General features: G+C 45.3%; 1 protein-coding gene across 1 annotated transcript in view; it reads right to left on the bottom strand.

Moving 5' to 3' along the window:
• The window catches only part of LOC142803980 (clustered mitochondria protein homolog), a 133,057-nt gene that overhangs the window by 23,992 nt on the left and 85,790 nt on the right, over positions 1 to 23,275 (bottom strand). The window contains exons 21-30 of the mRNA XM_075890379.1: positions 16,319 to 16,396; positions 10,972 to 11,042; positions 10,300 to 10,372; positions 8,628 to 8,792; positions 8,082 to 8,142; positions 5,794 to 6,056; positions 4,852 to 5,076; positions 3,864 to 3,944; positions 3,240 to 3,365; positions 1,533 to 1,618 (exon numbers count right to left, since the gene is read on the bottom strand). Coding sequence (XP_075746494.1) covers positions 1,533 to 1,618; positions 3,240 to 3,365; positions 3,864 to 3,944; positions 4,852 to 5,076; positions 5,794 to 6,056; positions 8,082 to 8,142; positions 8,628 to 8,792; positions 10,300 to 10,372; positions 10,972 to 11,042; positions 16,319 to 16,396 — 1,229 coding nt within the window. The remainder of the gene's footprint in view (positions 1 to 1,532; positions 1,619 to 3,239; positions 3,366 to 3,863; positions 3,945 to 4,851; positions 5,077 to 5,793; positions 6,057 to 8,081; positions 8,143 to 8,627; positions 8,793 to 10,299; positions 10,373 to 10,971; positions 11,043 to 16,318; positions 16,397 to 23,275) is intronic.

Here is a 23,275-nt window from a genome sequence, read left to right on the forward strand (position 1 = left end):
CGGGAAGGGAAAACCTACGGTGCTGGAGAGTTTTAGACAACTGATATTCCCTCTGGACATGTGTGTATGTGTTCAGCACAAGTTTCGTGCTACTGCGTTTTTCATTTTTGTAAATACAGACTTTCAAACTTTCAAACGCGTTTTTCTCATTTCGCAATTTTGGCCAATTTGCATTTTTTGCGGGAAGTGTTTCGGGCACTTAGAGTGGTCATACGACGACGAAATTTGGCACACACATTGAGGAGAGTGCGTAGGGTGCCGATATCTACTTGAATCAGCACAACCTATCAGCTGTAAATATCTATTAATAAATTTAATGGTGGTCGAGTGGAAAAAAAAGGGTACTTTGCTACACAGATGTTTTTTTCATAGTTTCAAAGTTGGAGCACAATTTCTAGCTAGATATCGGCACTCTATGGCTAATAGGGAGCAAAAGGAGCCATTGAACAACTCTCTGCATGAACATTTAGTATGCGCGAAAGTTCCCGGGAAACTTATCAAGTTTCACCATTACTTGAAACACAACTCCCAAACTATTGCACTTATGTAAAAACTGATTACAGATTTGGAATCAGGAGGAAAAACTGCATCAGTGGTCCAATTTCTGAAGCTCTAAGTTGAATAACAAAAAAAAAGTGCTTTCGAGGAGCGTCTCCCCTTAATCTAATCCAAGCCAAGCCGAAGTGGCCAATGCGCGTTGCGGCGTGTTTTATATGCTGTGTCGGTAATCTTGGCATGTTATGGGGTGATACTGAAGCTACACGGCTGCTTCAAGTTGCAAGTGATGGATTATACACTAAACAACGGCAACAGGGCCGCTGGTAGGCCCTTTGAAGTGTACGAGTTTTGTGTTCGCTACTGGTGACGGCAGCTGAAACACACCAAAACGCGTTGGACCTGCCGTGGGCCTAAAACTGGGATTGATGGTAAACTTTATTTCTTCAGAAGAAAACTGAGGACGATTCTGTTAAATAGCCATCAGCCCAATACTGACGTCCTACGCTTACCTTTGAGGGCTCTTGTTGAGCGATGAACGCTACCGTTAAGCCAACAACGCCCACAAGCTTTGCTTATGGTATTCTAATTCTCGACTATTTGCTTGCACTTTTTGTGTCCCAAATAAATCTTGCCTTGTTTTGAACTTCTGCTTTTATTGTTGAGGTAAGTTCTAATTAGTATTTCTTAAAGCTTGCTGTAAGTTGCTGGTGTGAGAATCCAGATTTGCGGCCACTTCGTTTTCTTTTTCGCTCTGTACGTTTTCGTGGAAAGGTTTTCCCCGCGTAATTATCGCACCCCCAACTTTGCATCAGTTTTCCGGCAAAAAAGTGCGAGGATTATGCGAGTAAATACGGTAAATGTCGCGAAAATGACAAGTTTGTGCCACGGAACCACGAGACTCCCAAGGTTTTTCCATTCTTCCCAGTCTCTTTTAGCTCTCAAGAGACTAAGTATTATAGATTCTTTAAGTGAGGCTCAAATAAACCAGTTACCACGTATGCTACGGAAGGTATAGAAGCAAGTGTGCCACTTACGCAATGTTGAGCTTGAGGGCATTCTCGAGGAACCTTAGCGACAAGTCGTACTCCCCAACAGCATGCAGGATGAGACCTATATTACTCTGCAAACAGAAAAGGAAGACGGCAGCTTGTGTTAAGCCAAGCTTCATAGTGACTGCTGTATAATTCAATAACAGCACCTCTGTAAACCTTGATCAATTATTCACACCAAGCATTCTACTGCATTCGAAGAAAGTGTACCATGTATTTTACATCGATTTATATATGGAGGCAACCTGCAAATATTAGCAACATACAGTGAAATCTCGGTAGAATGAACCTCACATTAACAAACTTTTCAGATTAACGAACTCAAAAAATCCTGCACCGACTGCTAATAGTTTTAATGTAAAATTATTTCACTACAACGAACTTCAGAATACCAAACTTTTTAAAATAACGAGCGTTAATTTAGTTCCACATTATATTAACAACGCCTCAGTAATACGAACTTATGTTCTGAAATCCATCGCGACCACTGGAGCAGTACGCAAGCAGACGACAAACCGAATGGACGCCTCGCTTCCCGGAAGACGCGTGATGTGGAGGGAAAAAAAAAAAACTAAAGGGCAACTTTTTTTCTTTTTGTGGAAACGCAGGATGCATGGGCGCGGAAAACCTGAGACAGCAAGAGAGCAAAAAATGAAACGCGGGGAATTTTTTTTTATCACTTTTTTTTCTTCAAAAGAGGCGATGATAGCCATGAGGCTTCAGGTTTTTCTTTGGAGGCCTTGTTTTTTCAGTCCTGTTCATCTCTTTTCGGGGATTACTTAACGGGTTGTAAAGCAAGTCGGTGTTCGCGCTGCCATGATACTACAAATGAGTACATCTCTGCTTGCGACGAAGAAGCGGAAGCAGTTTTTGCTAAGCAATGCAATGGATATTTTTCGGCAATTGGAAGGCAAAAAAGCAGGCTGTTGTGACCATAGAACTGAATCGCACCACAGGAATGTGGATGACCTAGAGGTCTTCGTGCTGCAAAGTTTGTGCTGCTCGCGTCAAAAAAAAAAAGACCTTCTTAAAAGTAAACGTGCATTTTTTGGTGTTAACTTGTGCATTTGTTTATTTCTCGTGAAAAACGAGTTCAAGGACCCACCGTTGTAAAGTCGTTTTGGTCAATGAAAAATAAGTATTTATGGTTAATTTTCGAGCTTTCACTATAACGCCCTTTCAAAGTAACAAACAAATTTTCACGGTCCGCTGAAGTTCGTTATACCGAGATTTCACTGTGTTACCATCAATTGAAGAGACCGTTTGACACGTGACATCACATTAGTAGACGGCTCCTTGGCAGCTGGTCTTGAATGAGTAGAAGTTGCTTGCAGCACTGAGCTCATTGCAAAGCTACAGTTGCGTCTCACAACATTTTGTAACAAGTTTTCAATTCGAAATGAATTTCGCATGCTTTCCACATAATGTGACCCAAGCTGTGGTGGAGGAAGTGTGTCAAAATTTCGAGCCTGCTTAACTATCACGTTAACCAATGAGAGAGACAAATGGGTTGAAGGCAGGGGAAGTTTAACAGAATTGAAAGATAAGGTTTGCTACCCTTCACCAAAGGTTCAATCCTAAAGTCATCAGCTGCATTACCTGCCATAGTGTCACCACCATATGGCTCTCCACAAATTTCACTCTCGAGCGAGCCGAGCACGTGAGCACCTCACAAAATAACAGTACACTTACGTCAAGCACTGGCATCTCTGGATGGTTCTCCCCACACGCTAGCAGCATGAGGTACCTTGCTCGGTATAGCAGCTTCAACGTCGTCGTCACTTGCGAGTTTGCGAAGCAGTAGAGAGCGAGGTGGGTCTGCAAGAACCAGCATCTCCATTCACAACAAAAATCTAGCTTTGCCCCGAGCCTAAAAACTTTCATCGCTCTATAAGTGCATGACAAGTGTACGCTTCCAAGTATTTCCTTGAACAGAGTTATTTTTATTCTGAATAAGAAACTCTACAACAGGGGTTTTTCCAACAATTTTCAAGAGAGCAAAAAACTTTCCTTTTTCCACTGATAGACTTGTAGCATATATAAAATAGCCGTCGGCGGGCAACAGCAACAAGACCAACTTCACAAAGCCATTGTCCCATTTTCATGCTGTGTGCTATTTTTAGGACAATAACATTAAATGAGAAAGTCGCGATAATGCATTGGAGAGGCACCACACCTCTCCCCTCCGCCCCCTGTCCCTGTTTTAGGTACCGTAGGCTGCAAGCGGTGTCTTCATGCAGTGTTGCACATGCAAAGGCTCGCTCAGCACAGAACACTCGGCGCAATGCACCTGAACAAATGTTGGTGCAGACTTACGTATTCCGTGATTGTGTAGGGATGATCAATGCCATTCACTCGTTCACTCATGAGCACCGCCTTCTGCTGGTATGCCATTGCCTGTTGGGAGTGACAACCGTACGCAGCACACTCAATTGAATGAAATGTGCAGCTAATGTCCGCACTGTCCATTTCCTCACTAATCATGCCAGCATCTTAACATTGATTAATTATCCAGTAACATCATTTTACTTAGAATACAGAAAGCCATTTTAGACAGCAAGTTGCATTGTTTGCATTCATTTTTAGGTTTTTATTCTCTTCTGTAATATCCCAAAAAAGAAAAGTTTGGGTAGCATGTCTGAACCCCTCCACCTACATTCTCAATGCCCTCACTAGGAGATTTTAGTGAGATTGATTGACTCAAAATGAATGAATAAAACAAACAAACTTTATTTTACAACTACAATGCCTCTGCAGTCATGCATTGCTACAATGGGCATATGTGAAAATAGCACACCTCCAATCATTTTTTTCGAACTGGCAGTGCATTCCGTGGCTGAACAAATACATTCAAATATTATTATAACAAAATTGCATCTTATAGCAAAATAGGCTAGTTATATATGAAAATTTGTTATAAAGATATAATTATAGGACTACATTTATTGCGAGACTATTCTTAATTTACTCAGTTATAATTGATATTTCGTTATAATGAAGTTTCAGAGAAGTACTATAAATCATTTTGCATGTGTATGTGTGTGTGGTGTCTTCATACACCTAAAAAGCATGTTTGGGTAGTAACAAATGTTGCATCTTGATTAGTCGATGCAAAAATAGAGGTTGAGGCTACAGCAGAGAAGATATGTTACTACTACATTCTTGAATGAGGACACTCATTTCACTGGCCACTGCAAGGCGATATGCTATCTTCTCAACATTCAGCAAGCCCTTTAGCCAACAGTCTCCATAAGTGATGAACGAGATAGACAATGCCCAGAGATAGTAATTGCTGCCCACCAACCTCCAGGTGGTCTCCCATGACGTAGCACAGTCGCGCCAACAGACGCAGACACTGCGCAATCTCTGGGTGCAGGGCACCGTACACGTTGTTCATGAGGTTCAGGGCCTCGCTGACCAGCTCGTAGCCCTCGCGCAGCAGGCCCTGCTGAATTTTGCTCTGGCCCGTCAGGTAAAAGCGGTACGCGTCCGTTGCACGAGGATGCACATGCTTGGCTACCGGGAACACCTGCTCGGGGAAAGACAGGAGGGTGAAGAACAGGCGCACAACAACAAGAGCATGCAACACACCCCAATCTCAATGACGAAGTAATATCAGATTTGATTAAATGACATCGCTAACCAACTTTTTCCCGTGATGGAGTTGAGAACTCTCATTGTGCTGCGCCGTTGAGCCCCACTTTCATTCTCACTTCTCCTTTTTCTTCCTAGCTGCTAAGACAGACAATGCCTTGCGTAGGACTTGTGATTCAGAAAGGGAAACCTCGGATGCCGCCTGGCAGTATACCAGGCAATACCAAAACAGTAACAATGAGAACTACTGCCCACTTGTCTCAAAATGTGCTAAGGCTGCACATTGTCTGAAGGTACAGACCAATAGGCATGAACACAAGAGAGCAAAAGTAGATGAGAGGAGCCTTGCCAAAAAGAAGCAAATGGCTTCGACGAAGACACTTTCCACGGTTTATTGTTTCACTACCTCGAACACTTTAGCAACAATTTGGTCTCTGCTTAAAAGGTGCACATCACAGTTCTGAGGTGCTGAACTGTACGAGATTCACCATCAGGCTTGGTAGAGTTCACCTTTTCAACTGCCTCAATTTCTTGAAACTTAGTCGATTGTGTGCTCATACGCAACCAGCCTTTTATTGGCTGAACAATAAATACGGATTCATTGACTGATTGATTAAATAAATTGATCACCGAACTGGCCAGCACCCCCAACCTGAAGAATGTCGTCCTCGGTGAACGGGGCCCGCGACCTGTGCTCCAGGGAGTATTCTCGATGGAGTAGCTGCAGGCCCATCTTGAGGCAGATGGAGCGCAGCAAGGAACACTTGTGAAGCCGCAGGCCCTCCAGGTACTCGTCCGGGCAGGCACCCACAGACGCGGCCGTTGAAGGCAGCTCCCAGCCGTAGTAGGAGCGCAGCTCCCCACGCAGCTGCTCCCACAGGGAGCGCGGTGTCAGGCTTGCCCACTCACTGGTGTCTGTACGTGACGAAGTATGACGTGTCAAGCTAGTTGGCACAGATTTCATCCAGGCGTTCTTCTCAAAGATAGATTAGTTGTCATGCACATGCCATTAAAGGAACAAAACAAATTAGTTTTATAAGACGAATAATCCTTTGAGGTCTGTATTGGGGTTAATATGACCATTATAGGGGGGAACATGGCACTTAAAGGGGTCCTGAAACACTTTTTCAAGTAACCATGGAATGAACTTTCTGGGAGAGCTTATTGCCTCACGAATTAAAAGGCACAAAAATTTTAAAAGTTCGTCCAGCGCGAGTGGAGTTACATACAAATATTCAACGCATGTTGCGATTGCATTCTTTCTTCTCTCGTCCCGACAAAAGCGATGGAAGCTAAGCAGAGAGGGATGGCAGCGCAAAAGAAAATGTCACGGGCGCTTCATGACCTTGAGCACCTTTTCTTTTTTTTTCTTCGAATACGCGGCTTTTTCTGTGTGATCGTCCACGCATGCGTAGACAAGTCGCGGCCTCCCACGGCAATCTCTGTAATGAACGAGCGCGCCATGTTCAAATCAGCCAATGGCTGATATATGGGCTTATTACGAGTGATTTTTGGCATTATTCCGTGATTTGTGGAGAGAAGAGAAAGCAATTTCTAGCTGAATTTGAAAATTTATTGTGAATTCCAGGCCGCGTACTGCACTATAATATTTGGCTCGGGTGTTGTCGAGAGCCTCTACTACCTATCGGTAGCACTTTCTGACCATGCTTAAAAAGTGTTGCAGGGCCCCTTTAAAAAATGTTGTTTTATTCCTTGATCAATTTTGACAAAACTTGGCGAGTGTATGTATATTTGTGTGCCAATTTCAAGTATGCAGCTGTTTTTCTCATATTAAATGTAGCTTTCAAAGTACTAAATATTTCATGTGCCTTTTAAAGAGCAAGTTTTTGTCTAATCTACATGAGTTACAAAGTAAATCAGCATATCAAAATAATGCGGAATCAAGTCTGACTGCAATTAAACAAAAATAGATGTTCAAAGCCCACTATAAAAAAAATTATGGAATGTTTAACGCTTCCCAGTGAAATACTAGCTTCAAGTTGACTCACTCTAAATGTTCAACGCATCATAACTTTTCTTCACAATAATGTAGAACATCCAATTTTCTTGCATTGCACACAGTCTCGATTCCAGATTATTGTGATATGCTAAATTACTTTGTAGCTCTCTTAATTTAAAGAAATCTTGCTCCCTATAAAAGCCCATATAATATTTTGTATTCTAAAAACTATGCTTTATACAAGAAAAATAATTGCATATCTAAAATCTGCACACATATATATATAAGCTCACCAAGTTTTATCAAAATAAATCAATTAAACTTCTTTTAAAGAGCAGCGTCTCCCCTTATAGGCCAATCAAATCAAAGTTTCATTTTTAAATTACATGCCGAGAGTTCAGCCCCCTGCGTGTCAGTGTCACTTCACTGATGTTGAGGACGCTTCTGTAGCGTTGCTAAGTTACCTCAATAAAATTTCCTGAAGTTGCTACCATATTACTTGGGCTCTCTTAGCATGGAATGCCAATCATATTTACACATATAAATTTTGTTACATTTGGTGGTGTCTAATTTTGGTTTTTGGCTACTTTTGGCGTCTACATTTCGCATTGTTCTTTCTGAATAATTGTATGGTTTGCACTTTCCTTCTTTTCATGTTTGTTTTTTGTTTTGTATTTATTGCGTTATTTCTTTGCTCATTATGTATTACTGACATTTTCTAACGTTTGCGCATGTTCCTTGTTTAAATGCATTGTACATTAGTCCCTCGCTTGGGCTCATTTTTGGGCCTGCAGTATTTTGTAAATAAATAAATGAATATTTCCTACATTACGAAATTGGCTCTCTTAGCATAGAATGCAAATCATGTCTACAAATATAGAATCACATAGCCTCAGCGAACACCGAAGTGGGGTCGAGTTACATCATGCTGTGACATAGTGTAGTGCTGTACGACACGCAAGATAGTGCGGTGCTTGTACCTTGTACAGAGAACAAGTTGTGCCTGCCCTTCCTCTTGCCCTTCTTCCGGTTGCTCTTGAGCTGAAAAAAAAAAAAGGAGGTGAGAATGATTTCTACAAATGAAGCAACCAAAGACACTTCCCCGCAGACAAAAGCTAAACCCAAGTTTCAGAAGCTACACCCACTGCAGCGATTGTAGAAAGAGAGTTCATGTCTCACGAAGTAAACTTCTAAGGCCCTAAAGACATGTTTTGGAATATGTTACCTAACGGCCACAAAACAACTAATTTGATCTTGTTCCCTCAAAGACACATGAAATATTTTCTCTAAAGTACGCTTTATACAAGAAAAATCCAAGAAGAAAGGAAAATTCATGTGTTCTAAACCCCCACCCACAAGTTTTGCAATCCACCCCAGGAAGAGGGCCTAACACATTCTTGCAAAAGCTGGGAACCACCTTGGAGACATTCTGTACTCACCCCTATACCAGGGCAAGGCCTAATGGAGTTCCACACTGTGCCAGCAACCTTGACAACAAGTCGTGAAAGAGAAGATGAGATGCTCACCTCGTCGCAGGAGACGGGAGCCTGGACATTGACGGTGGGCGCAGCGAGGAAGCAGTTGAGGAAGTGGCTGATGGCGGCTGCCATGTTGGTGGGGTCGACGCCCTGGAGGTAGGTGGTGAGCAGGTGCTTGGCGGCGCGAGTGAGCAGCTCACCCACAACCACTGCCTGCAATAAGGCTCACGTGTAACGATGCAAGTCACTGGCGCTAGGGTAGAGTGGGCACTATGTGCACTGCTCACAAGTAAGAAAAATGTGGCTATTGCACAAAAAATAAAAGATAACAGAATAATAATATGTGGGGTTTAAAACGTCCCAAAACCACCATATAATAATTAGAGACGCAGTAGTGAGAGACTCCGGAAATTTCAACCACCTGGGGATCTTTAACTTGCACCCAAAATTGAGCACACGAATGATAACGAAAGTAGATACTGAATACCAGAGTTACTCCAATCTAACATGCATCTTTTCTTTCATGAAAATTTCCCTTGAGCATTTTAACTGAGTAAAATCCTGAAACCATGTCCCTCCTTTTAGAAGGGCCAAGTTCATTGCTATCGCCGTCACAAAAAGGGTGACAGTGCACGTTCTGTTCGAGGTTGTGTGGGTTCATTTGGTGCATGGCCGCAGATTGAGAGAATTTTATCTGTTTCTTGTGATGTGCAAATGGTGACTCACTGCTTTTATTATGAAAGCTAACACTACACTGACTAGTGCAAACCAAGAGAGATCATCAGTTGAACGTCAACCAGCAATAGTCTCTACGAACTGAACATAGAAAAATATGCCGACTTCAAAAACGAGCTTGCAGACGACTTGCATAAGTGGCTCTTTGAAGACTGAGTTTGCCTAGGTAACGGCCTTTGAATCGGCACACAATGTGCATCAAGAAGTCATCTTAGGGGCCCTGCAACACTTTTAGAGCATGGTCAAAAAACGCTGCCGATTGGTAGTAGAGGCTCCCGAGAACATGAGAGCCAAATATTATAGCGCAGCATGCAGCCTGGAATTCACAATAAATTACCAGTCAGCTAAAAGAATTGCTTTCTTTTCCTTTGATAAATGATGGAAGACGCTCAAAAATCACTCGTAGAAGGCCATCTATTAGTCATCGGTCGATTTAAACATGGCGCGCTTGGTCGTTACAGAGATCGCCATGGTGATTTGTCCACGTGTGCATGCGCAATCACACTGAAAAAGTTGCGTATTCGAAAAAAAGGGGGGGGGGGGGGGCCCTCAAGGTCACGAGGCACGCGTGACGTATTTTCTTTGCCCCTGCCAGCCCTTCCTGCTTAGCTTCCAGCACTTTCGTCAGGACGAGAGAAGAGAGAATGGGATTGCAGCGTGCGACAGATCTTTGTACAACTCCACTCGTACAGGATGAATTCGTAAAATTTTTGCGGCGTTGAATTCGTTAGGCAGTAAGCTTTTCCACTGAATTCATTCTGTGGCTACTTAAAAATGCATTTCAGAGCCCCCTTTAAGAGACAACCAAACCAATCTCATAATCTATGAAGGCAACTTGCAATTGTCTGTTCCTTTTACAATGCCGAATCGCTGTTGATATTGAATAAAGGAAAACTTTTGAGACAGCCATCTATAACAGCAGACACTATGATTGCTGAGTAACAAAATAGGCCAACTTTCCATTGTGAAACTAAGAGGTACTAACATGCAAATACTTCAGCTGCTCCATGGGTGCCAGCATGTCTGCAAGCCGTCCCAAGTACCTAATGTTGATACCCCTGCAATTAAAGAAAGAAAGGTCATTTAAGAAAGACATGCACCACACAAAATAGTAAAATGAGACTAAACACTGGTGCTGAAATTACAATTTGGACACTTAAGAGAGGCTCTTCAGCACTTTAGCCTCGGTACTGTTCATACCAAGGCCAGGTTTGAAATTAATACCCATAGAAACTTCCAAGACAACCCAACATGACAAGGTAATGGTGATTTGTGGGGTTTATCGCCCCAAAACCACGATATGATTATGAGACGCTGTAGTGGAGGGCTCCGGAAATTTCGACCACCTGGGGTTCTTTAACCTGCACCCAAATCTGAGCACACGGGCCTACAACATTTCCGCCGCTATCAATATGACGAGGTAGGAAACAAAATTTGACGAGAATTCGGAAAGAAATGTGCAACATTTCCTATGTCGCTGTTCCATTTATACAGAGCTTGTGACAGATGTTGCATGAGCATAAAGAAGGGGTCCGACCATGAAAATTAGTAGCAGATAATGGCAGTTATCGGCATCAGAAACACATTCCATAATATTACATGGGTGCAGCAGGTTACTCAAATCCCCACACTGAACATGCGTTTTGCAGTTACTCACCGATTGTGCATGGCTTCACTGAGCGTAATTCCATCGATGGGAGAGCAGGAGTGTTCCACGCAGTCTTTCACCTGAGAAAACATGAGATAGACAAAGTTGCTAGTGAATACCTCTATCAAATAAAGCAATAACTGCAACCTTTAGCGCACGTAAGTCTATAGCATAAAAGTGATAATCCATGGCAGCTTCAGCAGGCCAGGCAAACAGACTGGGAAATAACCTGCCCTAAAAATGTCGAATGGAAAAAAATACATAAGATAAGTGCGATGAAAATCAGACCCTTGTCATATATACCAGTCATTGGCAGAAAAAAGAGCCTCCACTGCCATTGCGAGCATCAGCAGCGGCGCCGTCAAGCAAGGTTAAGCAAGGCGGACAGTGTACTAGCAATGCCATTTCGCTTCGATCATCTTTTGTCAGTCTGCTGTTTTCTTTTTTCTATTTCCTTGAGAAACGAGTGATAGTCAGCAGCTTATGATAGGCTTTAAGAAAAAATTTATCGCGGAAGCTCAGGCAACCTGGCGGCACAATGGGAATTCGTTGCATCAAAGAAAAGCGTCCAATACTGGAGGAGCCACAAGCAGTGCATCATATCCTGCAGCAACCAAAAAAAAAAAACTCCGTTTCATGGACCGACTGCACTGCACCCAGAACAGGAAACGATACTCGCCGAATTCCTCAGCTAGCTGTGTGCAAGGTCGCTACTCGTAAAAGCGGAGCGCATCCGCATGAAAGCTATCGAGATAGTGTGCTACTCTGGGCTCACGAGGACTAATTCAAGAACTCACCACTGTGGGTGCGCCAATTTATGAACCAGAAGGGCTTTGCGCTGAGGCGGCGTACGTCCGTGTGCCAAAAACTGCCCAAAGATTTCGATAACAAGCGGTCGAAGTAACTACACAAGATTAGTGTCGGAATAAAAAGAAATGTCACCACAGTGCAGCTGGGTGTGTCGCGTATTTATCTAGCTAAAGGTCTGCCACGATACTTTCCAATATATAAAAATTTCTTCTTCGGAGATTAAAAGTTGGGGGGGTCGACCTATATTCCGGTGTTTACGGCAACTAGCTACAAAGCTTACCAGTGAATGTTACGAAGAGATGTAAAACTTTTTTTAAATAAATAAATAAATAAATAAAATAGGATAAATAAATATTCACATACATATAATGGTTGAAATTTCAGCAAATTTGAAAGGATTCACCGTAGAAAAGTTAAGGGGGGACATGGTTCTTAGGGCTCTCTCATTTATTTTTGAACCAAGTGTGACAGAAGTTTGCATGCTTACTTAGTTTGTTCTCCGGATTCTAAAAATGCAGTTTTTTTCTGTAGCTTCATTAGTTAATTAAATAACCAAGATAACAGTTTATATTGAAAAGTTTATATTGATCTTACCATAATAGAAAAATAACCACCTGTCAAAAATTTATAAATAACATAGGGATTGACAATAGAAAGCATAAGACATGCAACATAAGAACCACTTTGTTAAATGGGTCATTATTTCTTACTTCGCAGTACACTAAACTTCACAGCCCTGAATGTGGCCATTGTGTGGTCACACAAAAGACTAGTTTGAAAAACTTGCATCAAGAGAAATCAAAATCTGCTTCCTATGTTGTGTGCTCCAAGCATATAGCTTCATGCTGCAAAATAAAATATTTTGCTATCTGTAATAGTTTCAGATATATTGCAGTAATTTTCATGCAGGGGTGTACAAAATTGCCATTTTGAGAAAATGAAGAAAACAAAGAATTCTAACATTTTTAACTGTAAAAATGTATGCACTTAAAATTACATAGCCATTGATATATAAATGAATGCTAGAAAGCCTAAGGAGTGCAATGCTGCAAGCTCATCGAAAATTGAACGAGTACTTCTCGAATTACAGCACAGTAAAGTTCATTGCTTGTAACCAAATACAGAAATTTTTATATTGAAATTTAAAAAATGAAGCTGCCGATTGAAAATAGGCTCCCAGCATTGTTTTTTGTGCAGATTTAGCTAAATTGTGCAAAATCAACTACAGCTCTAGCTGTCCTAGGTCCACTTTTACTGAACAAGCAAAAGAAAGTGGTCAAAATCTGTGCTTTGAGAATACTGCTGTTAAAACTTAATTTTGCCATTCCAAGGGAAAAATATCATGGCACACATACTTTTGGTCAGTTAATATGCACCAGGAATGTAATAGGACTGATTGTTTGTACGAGCGTGTCGTTTCTTCTTGTCCTGTAGCAAGTTGTCGCCGTGTGCTCGTGTGCCGCGAGGCCGCTTATCAGTTCGGTGACTGTACTGACAGCGATGTGCGACAAATGTGCGTGTGTCATCCACGATCAGTCGAATAACGCGGCGATGTTTTCAGACTTGTCCAGAATAAGTTACCATAAGTGTCGCGAATCAAAGTTGCTCCCTCGCTCATCAATTTCGAGGCTACATGAGTGCCCAGGTGGTAGTTTTCTTTTCACGCAAGACTGCCGCATTTTCGAGCGGAGATCGCGACAACGTTGCAAAAACGTCGTTAAAAGCAGTCTACCTGTTGCCAGTAGCCTCCATCGCGAGGGCCGCGAGCATGTTCACTGCGAACGGATTGACTTTCTGTTGTTGGTCGATGCGCGGCGTACTCCACTCTGACGACCCGTCGCGCAGTTCAAGGTCCTTTCGTCAGGTGGGGGGAACCACGACATTGGCGGGTTTAGCGATAAGACTGCACTTCCGTTTCATCACTACAAAGATTGATATCTCTGGTAGCTTCACTTCTGCTTTTTACTTGCCGTCCTCTAACTGATGAGGCTGCAAAACACAGCCATTCTCAGTAACGTTGTCGGCAACCAACGGGCTCGTACGTGAGAGACCGTATAAACCGGACTATAGGTCGAGTGGGAATATAGGTCGACCCCCCTCCCCCCCCCCCCGAGTTCAGGTTACCGAAAAAGGAAAACAACCCGAAACTGCCAAACCAAATTTATTTGCGAATTGGGCACACCGTACCCCGATCGTCGGAGCTCCCCTCAACCACCATCGCAACTGCTCTTATTCGTCCGACGAAGCAAAACTGTCTTCTGAAGACGAGAGTTTGTCGCTGGCTGCCTCACAGTGCGTCGTCTTCAGTGCCATCCAGCGAGTCGCTGATGCAACATTTCTTGAAAGCATTTTCCACCATGGAATCCGGCAAGGAGCGCCAGGCGGAAAGCACCCAGCCACAATCAGTCGCAAGCGGAGGCCTCTGTAGGCGGCCCGTCGTTGTCTTGGGGTTGTCGCCGGACATCCACTCTTGGTATTCCAGGCGCACTTGGTCCTTGAACGGCTTGTTTAGCACAGCGTCGAGCGGCTGGAGGGTGGACGTCATACCACCTGGTATCACGGCGAGGTCTGTTTTCCCGTCGCCGAGTGCGCGTTTCACTGCGTCGGTTAAGTGGCCACGAAACGAATAAAACACCAGCATGCTGCGAAGACGCAGCAGTGCACCTGGCCGACAGTTTCACACCACTCGTATCTATTCGAGCATCATGGCCTCGTCCATGCATCCCTTTTTGTTGACATGAACGACAACACCGGGCGGAAACACTTCCATCGGCATTGTCTTGCATTTGAAAATGACGAAGGGCGGAAGCTTTCTACCATCTGCCGTGCATGCCAGCATGACGGTGAAGCGCGAGTGCTCGTTGCCAGTGTACAACACCTTCACATCCTTGGCGCCATGCTGCGTGATTATGGTCGACGAAGGCATGTCAAACCACAAGGGGGTCTCATCAACGTTACCAATCTGCCCCATCATGTAGTCATTTTGCTCCCGAAGCCGGTTCACGGAGCGCTGAAAGTTTACAAGCTTGTCCTCGAACTTTTCCGGCAACTTTTGACAGATGGATGTGCGTCGCCGGAGAGAAAATCCTTTGCGTCACATAAATCGACGCACCCAAGAGTTCGGTGCACGAAACACTTCTCTCGTGAGCCCAGCTTTTCGAGCGAGTTCCACAGCTTCCTTGCGAATGATATCCACGGTCACTGGCAGCGAGTGCGCACGAACTTCCTGCACAAAGTCCGCTAGCTTATCCTCCAGCTGCAGATGAACGGCACTTCGTCCACGAAACGACATTTTTTAAGGATTGCACCTCTGCAGCTTCCCTTTCTGCACCCTCCAATAGCGCACGCTTTTTTCCGATTCACCAAAGCGGCGCTGAGCAGCCATATTCCCGTTTGCTTCTGCGAACTCAACAACATCTAGTTTAAACGCAGCTGAGTACTGCTTCCTCGCACAGCTAGACATATTCAGTGAATGAAAAAAAAAAGGCCACTAAATATGCAGCGCAATGTCAAGCGGAGCAAGAACTCAGAACAGATCAGAAGCAAATCACGAACACAAAGAAAACAGACGGAGAAAAAAAAAAAAGACTGCGATTGGATTTGAATGCGGATATCGCCGCGTCCAGCTTTGCAAGCACATGCAAGTTACATGTTGCCAGACAGCATCGCAATTTCGGCTAAACACCGCTATATAAGACGAGGGGCGACTTTAGCTTATTATTTTATTGAAAATATCTCGACTTATATTCCGGTTTATACGGTAGGCCTACACCGGTGGCTCGGCAACCGCCGTTGACTGCGTCGAGTTCGTTATCCTCGTTGTCCTGAGCCATAGCGGGGATCTTTCTGAAGTTCACAGCAAACGAACCACCGCCAAACCCACTTCACAAATTACTGTAGCACGGAACTTCTTTACTGCCACAAGCAGTCAGTAGCACCATGACAAAATGGCGCATGTCCGTGCGCGTCATGATGGTGTAGCAGACGCCGAAAGCCCCCCTTGGCCAATCGGGTGCCTAAATTTGGTCAAGTGCCCCAAGCAGCCAACTGAATCGCGCGCTAGTGCTTCTCGATGACGCGTTTTTGCTAAAAAACTAATGAGCAAAGTGAGCCAGCGATGGCGGGATATTGAAGATTAAGAACGACCCTTCCAAACGAGAACAAGATGAACACGATAGCTTGTGTGTAACGGCAACAGTTTGGCGCGGAAAAAGCACGATTTTAGCGTCAATTTGCACTCACATTCATCTCACAGGGATGTTATAAATTGATTTTGCACCAGAAATAATGACGCGAGAAGCTAGAAACTTTTCAGATAAGTGCAAAAATAGGCGCAGATTTCGAAAATGTCAGCTTCAAAAAGTCGATTTTTTTGCGATTTTTGGCCTTCTAAGACCCGTGTCCCCCCTTAAGAGTGCTGCCATAGACACAAGAGAAAGAATGCAAGCAACACAAAAAACTTGTCAGTAGTGTGTTTGTGTTGTCAATAAACAACCTCACACCATGCAACACTTTATAAAACGAGGTGTTTCTCCTTAGTACTCACAAAAGCGGGTAGTTGGTCGGCAACCAAAAAGTCTGCTGCCTCAATGACTAGACGCTGCTGCTTCTTCAGCTGCTCCTCCTGCAAAAGAAATGAGGTGCAAAACATTTTGAAGGTATGGGCATCCTGTATCTGCACACTGGAGAGGAATAATACAGTGAGAGATAAAGGAAAACTTTGATGGCCAAAGTCTTTTTAACCTTTTAATGCCTGAATTACAAAACCCCCGAAGAAAAAAATATGAATTTTTCATTTTTGATTGATTGATTTGTGGGGTTTAACGTCCCAAAACCACCATTTCATTATGAGAGACGCCGTAGTGGACGGCTCCGGAAATTTTGACCACTTGGGGTTCTTTAACGTGCACCCAAATCTGAGTACACGGGCCTACAACATTTCCGCCTCCATCGGAAATGCAGCCGCCGCAGCCGGGAACCGAACCCGCAACCTACGGGTCAGCAGCCGAGTACCTTAGCCACTAGACCACCGCGGCGGGGCAATTTTTCATTTTTGAGCATGATATATAAACCTTTACTTAACTCTGCAGTTAATTTGTCCGAAATGCAACTTTAATGCATACTTTTAGGTATGTCACAAATTGATGACAGCAGGCACTTAAGCCAGTATGTGGCTCAATACAGAGATATGTTCTAAGTCGAACCTTGAAAAGGCAACCCTTGCTTGTGTCATCAGGCAATGGCTTGTAGTCACTTGTTTAAATGCAAGTTTGGTTACATCGTTTCCACAACGATCATGTGACATCAGTGTCTGTGACTATGTGGGAACCCTAGACTATCCCTGCTATCATAGCAGATTTCTTGGGAGTCGAAAGTGACATAAATGTGGTGGTGCCGAGAAACTGATCTAGATTGTCACGAGGCAAAGCTAGTTTTTTGTTGCAACGTTTCTGCATCCTAAATGATTGCTGTGCTCAACAATGTTACCCATGAAGGCAACACCGAAAATTCCTTTAAATATTCAATAAGACCAAGGACAGTGTCACACTAAAATAAAGAGCAGCTTTCTGATGTGGAACTTCTTGCTGTTCTTAACAAACCTTTAGGGGCTTGCTCCTTCTGCTGGGAGGTTACCTCTTGCTATGCCGGTGTGTAGGCTAATGCTCATTGCTACCGCTAGAGGTGCAGCTGTGCTCTTCGTTTTAAGAGTGCTCACTAGATGGCGAGCCGCCACTCGCTCCATTCTCGGTGCGAGTCCTAGTTTGGTAGGAGACCGCTAGGTGGCCGCTCCTATATATAGCGCTCGCTCTCGGCGTGCTTCCTTTCTCTTTCGCCAGACATCACTCAGTGCGCGTCCATACCGCTACTGACTATGAACACCGCAGGAGCCAAGGAGGTGGCGGGGAGGGCTCGCAATAAGGCTGCAGTGCAGGCTCGCAGTCAGGACCCTTCTCGAAATTTCCACTACATCTTATTTTTCAATATCCTCTGGCTTTATACCTTATGGATCACAAAGCCATTATACTAAAGAAAAAAAAAACGTTCCTCCGAGCTTACGTGAAATTTATATACTGCATCACTTATGGAAATATCTGTATATAGTATAGTTAAACCTGGATATAACGAAATTGATAAATTCCCAGAAAAATTCATTATAAGGAGAATTTCCTTATATGCAGGTTTCGTACGAAAATTTGGAAAATAATTGCGCAAATCAAACAAAAGGGGGACTGAAGGCATATTTAAGCTAAAACACTTATTTTACAGTAAAAAAACTGCTTTATTATTGAGATAGCAATTATATAGACACTCTCGACAGGTTTTTGCCGTCGCCGCCATGTTTTGTAACAAGTCCAAATTGATAACAATTCCCCTGCACATCGTAACTTTCACGAGCGGGTAAAAGCGCGCGAGCGCTGCTGAAGCAGAGATCAAATGAGTCAGCCCTTCCCTCTCGCCTGGAAAATGCATAAGATAACATCTCCAGCGTGTTAGAACTGCCGTCAAATGCTCAAACAGAATGTAAACCACCCATCTTGAACGAGCATGAAACAACGCAGGGAGGGAAGGGGGAATCGCTCGAGTAGCATAAATGAACTTTTTTAAGGGCAGTCGTGATCGCTGCGGCGCTTGCTATTTCGGCGAGTATCAGTGCAGTTTTAACGCGAACTTCAGTGTGAAAAAGAGCACTTCTCTCTGGAGTGGCCGTACTTGCTCCAGCAAGCGTTTTGTAGGAGTTCCGCGACATCTGCTCCAAAACAGTTGGCTGCCAGCCTTACTTTTTATAACATTGCAATTTTTTTCGCTATCGCGTTTCGTTGCATTGCATTCAACGCGCCGTCGTGTTGCCAGAACTATTCGGCTAATCGCAAAATCTACCAGCCTGCGAACTCGCAGTGTTGTGCAAGACGAAAGCGCGTGACGAGTCGACTTCCGAAGGTCCGTCGTCACAGTGGTCTCTGAGAGTTTTCATCAGTGCCTAATCTGACATCTTCTTGGTGGTGACAACACGGTTTTCCGAAATTAAAGAAAGAAAAGTCACAGTTTCGCTGCAAGGGCAAAGCAATGAATGCAATAGAAACAACTTGGAATGTAATGCTGAGAACGGTAAGCACATTGAAACGTACAGTGCGCTGCTCATGCACAAATGATGCACAAAAACAACATACACAGGCCGAGAGCGAACTAACAACATTTACCGCTCGAAACTTAATGCACTCCTAAAACAAAAACGAAGCACGAAACGTAATCACAGGTAGAGATATGAGTGTGAACTAACATGTGCCCCAGTTATAACTTCGCTGCGTTTTAAAAGCGCACTCTTTTTGCAAATGGCGCCTGTCCAGTGGGCGAAGTGAACTTTGTGTGCCTGGCAACTAAACACAATCATACCAGTCAAAGTCGAAGGTGTGCGATTCACCTCACTGAAGGATAAGCGCGCGCGCAAGCATCTATTCCCCCCCCCTCCCCAATTTGCGAAGCAAAGTACGCGTGGGAGACAAGCACGCGTCGGTGTATCTTGAGGAGCTGGACACTAAGTGCGGACGTTTTTTTTCATTTCCAGAGTTTTCAGATATATATGAATACGTATACACATATGATGAATGACGACGGCAGCAGGGGTGCCGGCAAAAAACTGGCAGTGACTGTCCATATAACTGCTATCGCAATAATTAAAAAAAAGCAAAGCTGAATGTTGTCAGGAGCCACACCATGCGTGCGCAGTGAAACTATGCATGCATGGCGTCGAAAACGAAGAGCAGTATTTATTCAGTAAAGCGCCCTCCATATGAAACATGGCCCCACATATGTGATGCTTACTAAAAGCGTCACACTGCCAACTCGCAAATTGTAGTTTTTTTAGAAATTTTTGTTCAGAGGGGGGGGGGGGGAGGGAGGCACATTTTCACATGCACTCGTGGCAGCAAGAACAGTGGCGATGCCTGCTCGTAGGGTGCAAGCTCGCCTGCCGGCTTTGCCCTCTCCTGCAATCAATAACGAGTGCTCGCTCTGTGCACACCACTGCCGCTTCAGGCTTCATGCATGCTGGTATAAAAGTGCCAAAATGCGAAGCAAAATTCCTAGATTGTCCAAGGGGAAAATTCGTTATATCTAAGTTGTCTTCCACTGTTACTTTGTTATATATAGGTCGCAAATACATGTGCTTCTATAGAGCAACGGCGGGGAATAGAAAAACTACATTATATCGAGAAATTCTTTATATGCAAGTTTAACTGTATGTTGATATGTAAATAATAAACATTGTGTGTATAACGTGTATATACAATCACACCACAACTATCGTGTCACGTCTTTATATGATAATTGAGCATATGTACAGAGGATTCACGGTTTACCGGATTCAACCTCTGGAGCAAGCTCCTTCATCATTATTCACTTCGAGGATATGCGAAAAATTTTTTTTGTAGCACTGTATGTTTTAGACATGCACTTGGTTCATGTATCACATCTTCAGCTCCATCCTAACTGCTTGATGAAGGCACTCATGCTTGTGCATGATGATCAGAATAATTATCGTCATCTTTGCTGTCACTATGACAGCTTTTGTAACTTTTATTATCTGGTGGCAAGCAAGTGCGAAGCCCTGTTTCAAAAATAGGGCTCTGCACTTGCTCGCCACAAGGTAGACAGACGTCCATCCATTTTATGAAAATTTTCCCATAAATAGCTGAACGTTATGGTGACCCCGCTACTAACTGCAGTGGACGATCACCGCGGGTTCACGCTTAGCGAGCCACAGGGCCGCTACTCCGTTTACTCGCGTGTAGCGCACCGCTCCGCGCGCGCTCAACTAATAAAGCGTTTAGCGCAGCGCGGCAAATAGACAGTGTTCTAATGCAAAAGTACACAACACTTTGCCTCCGACGGCACCCCGAACAACAGTACAACGTCCGCTCCCGGGACCCGGGTAGCAAAGGCACCCGCACGCGGACGTTCACAATAAGGGGAAAACCGCGAGCACGTCGCAGCTGGCAATGGCGAGCTTTGACACGCCGGTCGGGAAAAGGTCCCTCGCGGCTATGCTGCGCACTCCCACGATGGCCACTGGGCCTGGTCGCGAGTGTTAGGGCAAACCTCGTACGCGTAGGCCTACGGCAAGTGCGGCTCGTTGTGGTACGACCACTTCAAGCACTAGGTACCGCTGTGGGCTTAGCGTACGCTACCGAAGCTAGCACTCAAGTAAACACGCCTGCCGAGGTGCCCAAGGCCACCCCAGGCAGGCTACAGTCCGGCGATTCCCAAAGGGGACGCGGACGAAGAAAAACACGTGCTTACCCGGCGCCGACCACGGAGAAGAGAGCGCTGCCTCGGCACGCGCGTACCGTGTGCCGTGCCCGCACGTGGCGCCATCGATCGCCACGTGGTATTAACTGAGCAGAAAAGCAAAAGGGTGTGGCCGTGTGGCGGAATGCCCGCGAAATGGTCGCGGGCGCGCCTCAGATCCCCACATCCTCCTCTCCTTAATTCACCCTATATACCGGTCTGCAAAGGCAGCCGGTCGTCGCCCATGCATGCAAAGGCGTCATGCAAAGGGCAACAGCTAGCCTCAGCCTCGCTCTGCAACTGCTGCTGAAGAAAAAAAAATAAAACAACACAAGAATACTTTTGAGAAACACAATGGCTCCGCGGAAGAGGGGTAACGGGAGTTCATGATGCTCACGCAAGAGCGCGTCCACGGCTGGGAGGGGCAGCGTCACGTAATGCCCGGCTTGGGTGACTGCGTGGATGCGAGAGTTCAAGGGCAGGGTTCTGGTTGAGGCCTTCATGCGAGGAACGGGCTCACCTTCGTCTCTTCGATGTTGACGACAACCCTGCGAGTCCGACGAACGCCGCCTCGGTGGAGGTTCGGATCGACCTCGCTGCGACAGCCGGCCCTTCTGCTGGAATCAAGGTCGCCAAATCCACTGGCTGCGAGGCGTCCTGCGGCGTCGGTCGAGTCGTGCACAGCGTCTGCGACAGCTGGCCTCGTGCAGGAGCCGTGATAGAAAGGCCAGCAGAGCTTTTCAGCGACGGTCGGGAGCAGGGCGCAACCGGGCTGCCTAACGACCACAGGCCTTCGAACACCTCCAAAGTGCAAGGTGGTGTAGGGGTCGGTGACTTCTTAAGTTGTTGCCACACGCACGCACACACGCACACACACGTCCGATGATCGGGTCTCTCCAAACGCGCTCCGCAAAAGAAGCGCAGAGTGTACTTTGTCCCTCTCCCCACGCTAAAGCATTAATTCACAATCCCTTCCTCCAGCGAGAAGAAAAAAAAAAGAAAACACGGAAAAAAAAGCATCAAGTAAACAACAGCACTAAAATGACAATCAGCAGCAGTAACTGGGCGGAACCGACTTCTTTGCAAGCACTGGCTGTAAAGAAGTTAGCTAACTGAGACTAGAGAGTAAAGAGGAGGGCCTTCGGTTGCAGAAATAAGCCCGCCGTCCGGCACGAAATCACTAAGGTGACCGCTTCCTCAGATTATACCGGTGCGTGGTCCGAATGCGGTCCGCCTCCGCCACGCCGGGTGTGCGCCGTTGCTTGCGCGAAGAGGCACTGGGCGCTGGCGCAGGCTCGTCAGACCTCGACGCAAAGGCTTTCAGGTCTGCGATATGGGCACGGCTGAGTTTTCCCGAAAGCGGGTCTTTCAGCAAATATGCGAGTGGAGTCCAAGCTTTCTCCACTCGGTACGGACCAAGCCACTTTGGAGCGAGCGAAGTTGAGAAACCCTCGCTCGCATCGCTAAGAGTGTGGTGGCGCTTCAGGACGAGGTCACCTACCTTAAATGAAAGGTGGCGACGTTTTCGGTCGTACTGGGCCTTTTGCTCGGCCCTGGCCGATGCCAAACTCTGCCTCGCTCTACTGAGAGCTCGACAAAGCCTGTCCCGAAGTGTGGAAGCGTAGGCAGAACAGTCTGCCGGTTCTTCCTCGTCTCCGAGCTGGCATTTCATGACACTGGTTACCAGATTTGCCAACTCCCTTCCGAAATTAAGGAAGGCGGGAGAGAAACCAGTAGAGCGACTCTCGGAGGTTCGGATTGCAAACGCGAGTTCACTCAAATGGTCTGCCCAGTCCCTTTGACTTTTGGCAAAGGCCGCCAACATCGGTTGGAGCGTACGATTGGTTCGCTCCGTCAAATTGGACTGGGGATGGTAGTCTGCCGGTTCTTCCTCGTCTCCGAGCTGGCATTGCATGACACTGGTCACCAGATTTGCCAACTCCCTTCCGAAATTAAGGAAGCCGGGAGAGAAACCAGTAGAGCGACTCTTGGAAGTTCGGATTGCAAACGCAAGTTTACTCAAATGGTCTGCCCAGTCCCTTTGACTTTCGGCAAAGGCCGCCAACATCGGTTTGAGCGTACGATTGGTTCGCTCCGTCAAATTGGACTGGGGATGGTAGGGCGAAGTGGTGCAGTGATCTATTCCTAGGGAACGGCACGTATCCCCAAATACCCGAGCGGTGAAATACGACGCATTGTCCGTGATCAATCTTTTCGG

This window comes from Rhipicephalus microplus, chromosome 3, assembly GCF_043290135.1.
Source record: "Rhipicephalus microplus isolate Deutch F79 chromosome 3, USDA_Rmic, whole genome shotgun sequence".
NCBI classification, from domain to species: domain Eukaryota; kingdom Metazoa; phylum Arthropoda; class Arachnida; order Ixodida; family Ixodidae; genus Rhipicephalus; species Rhipicephalus microplus.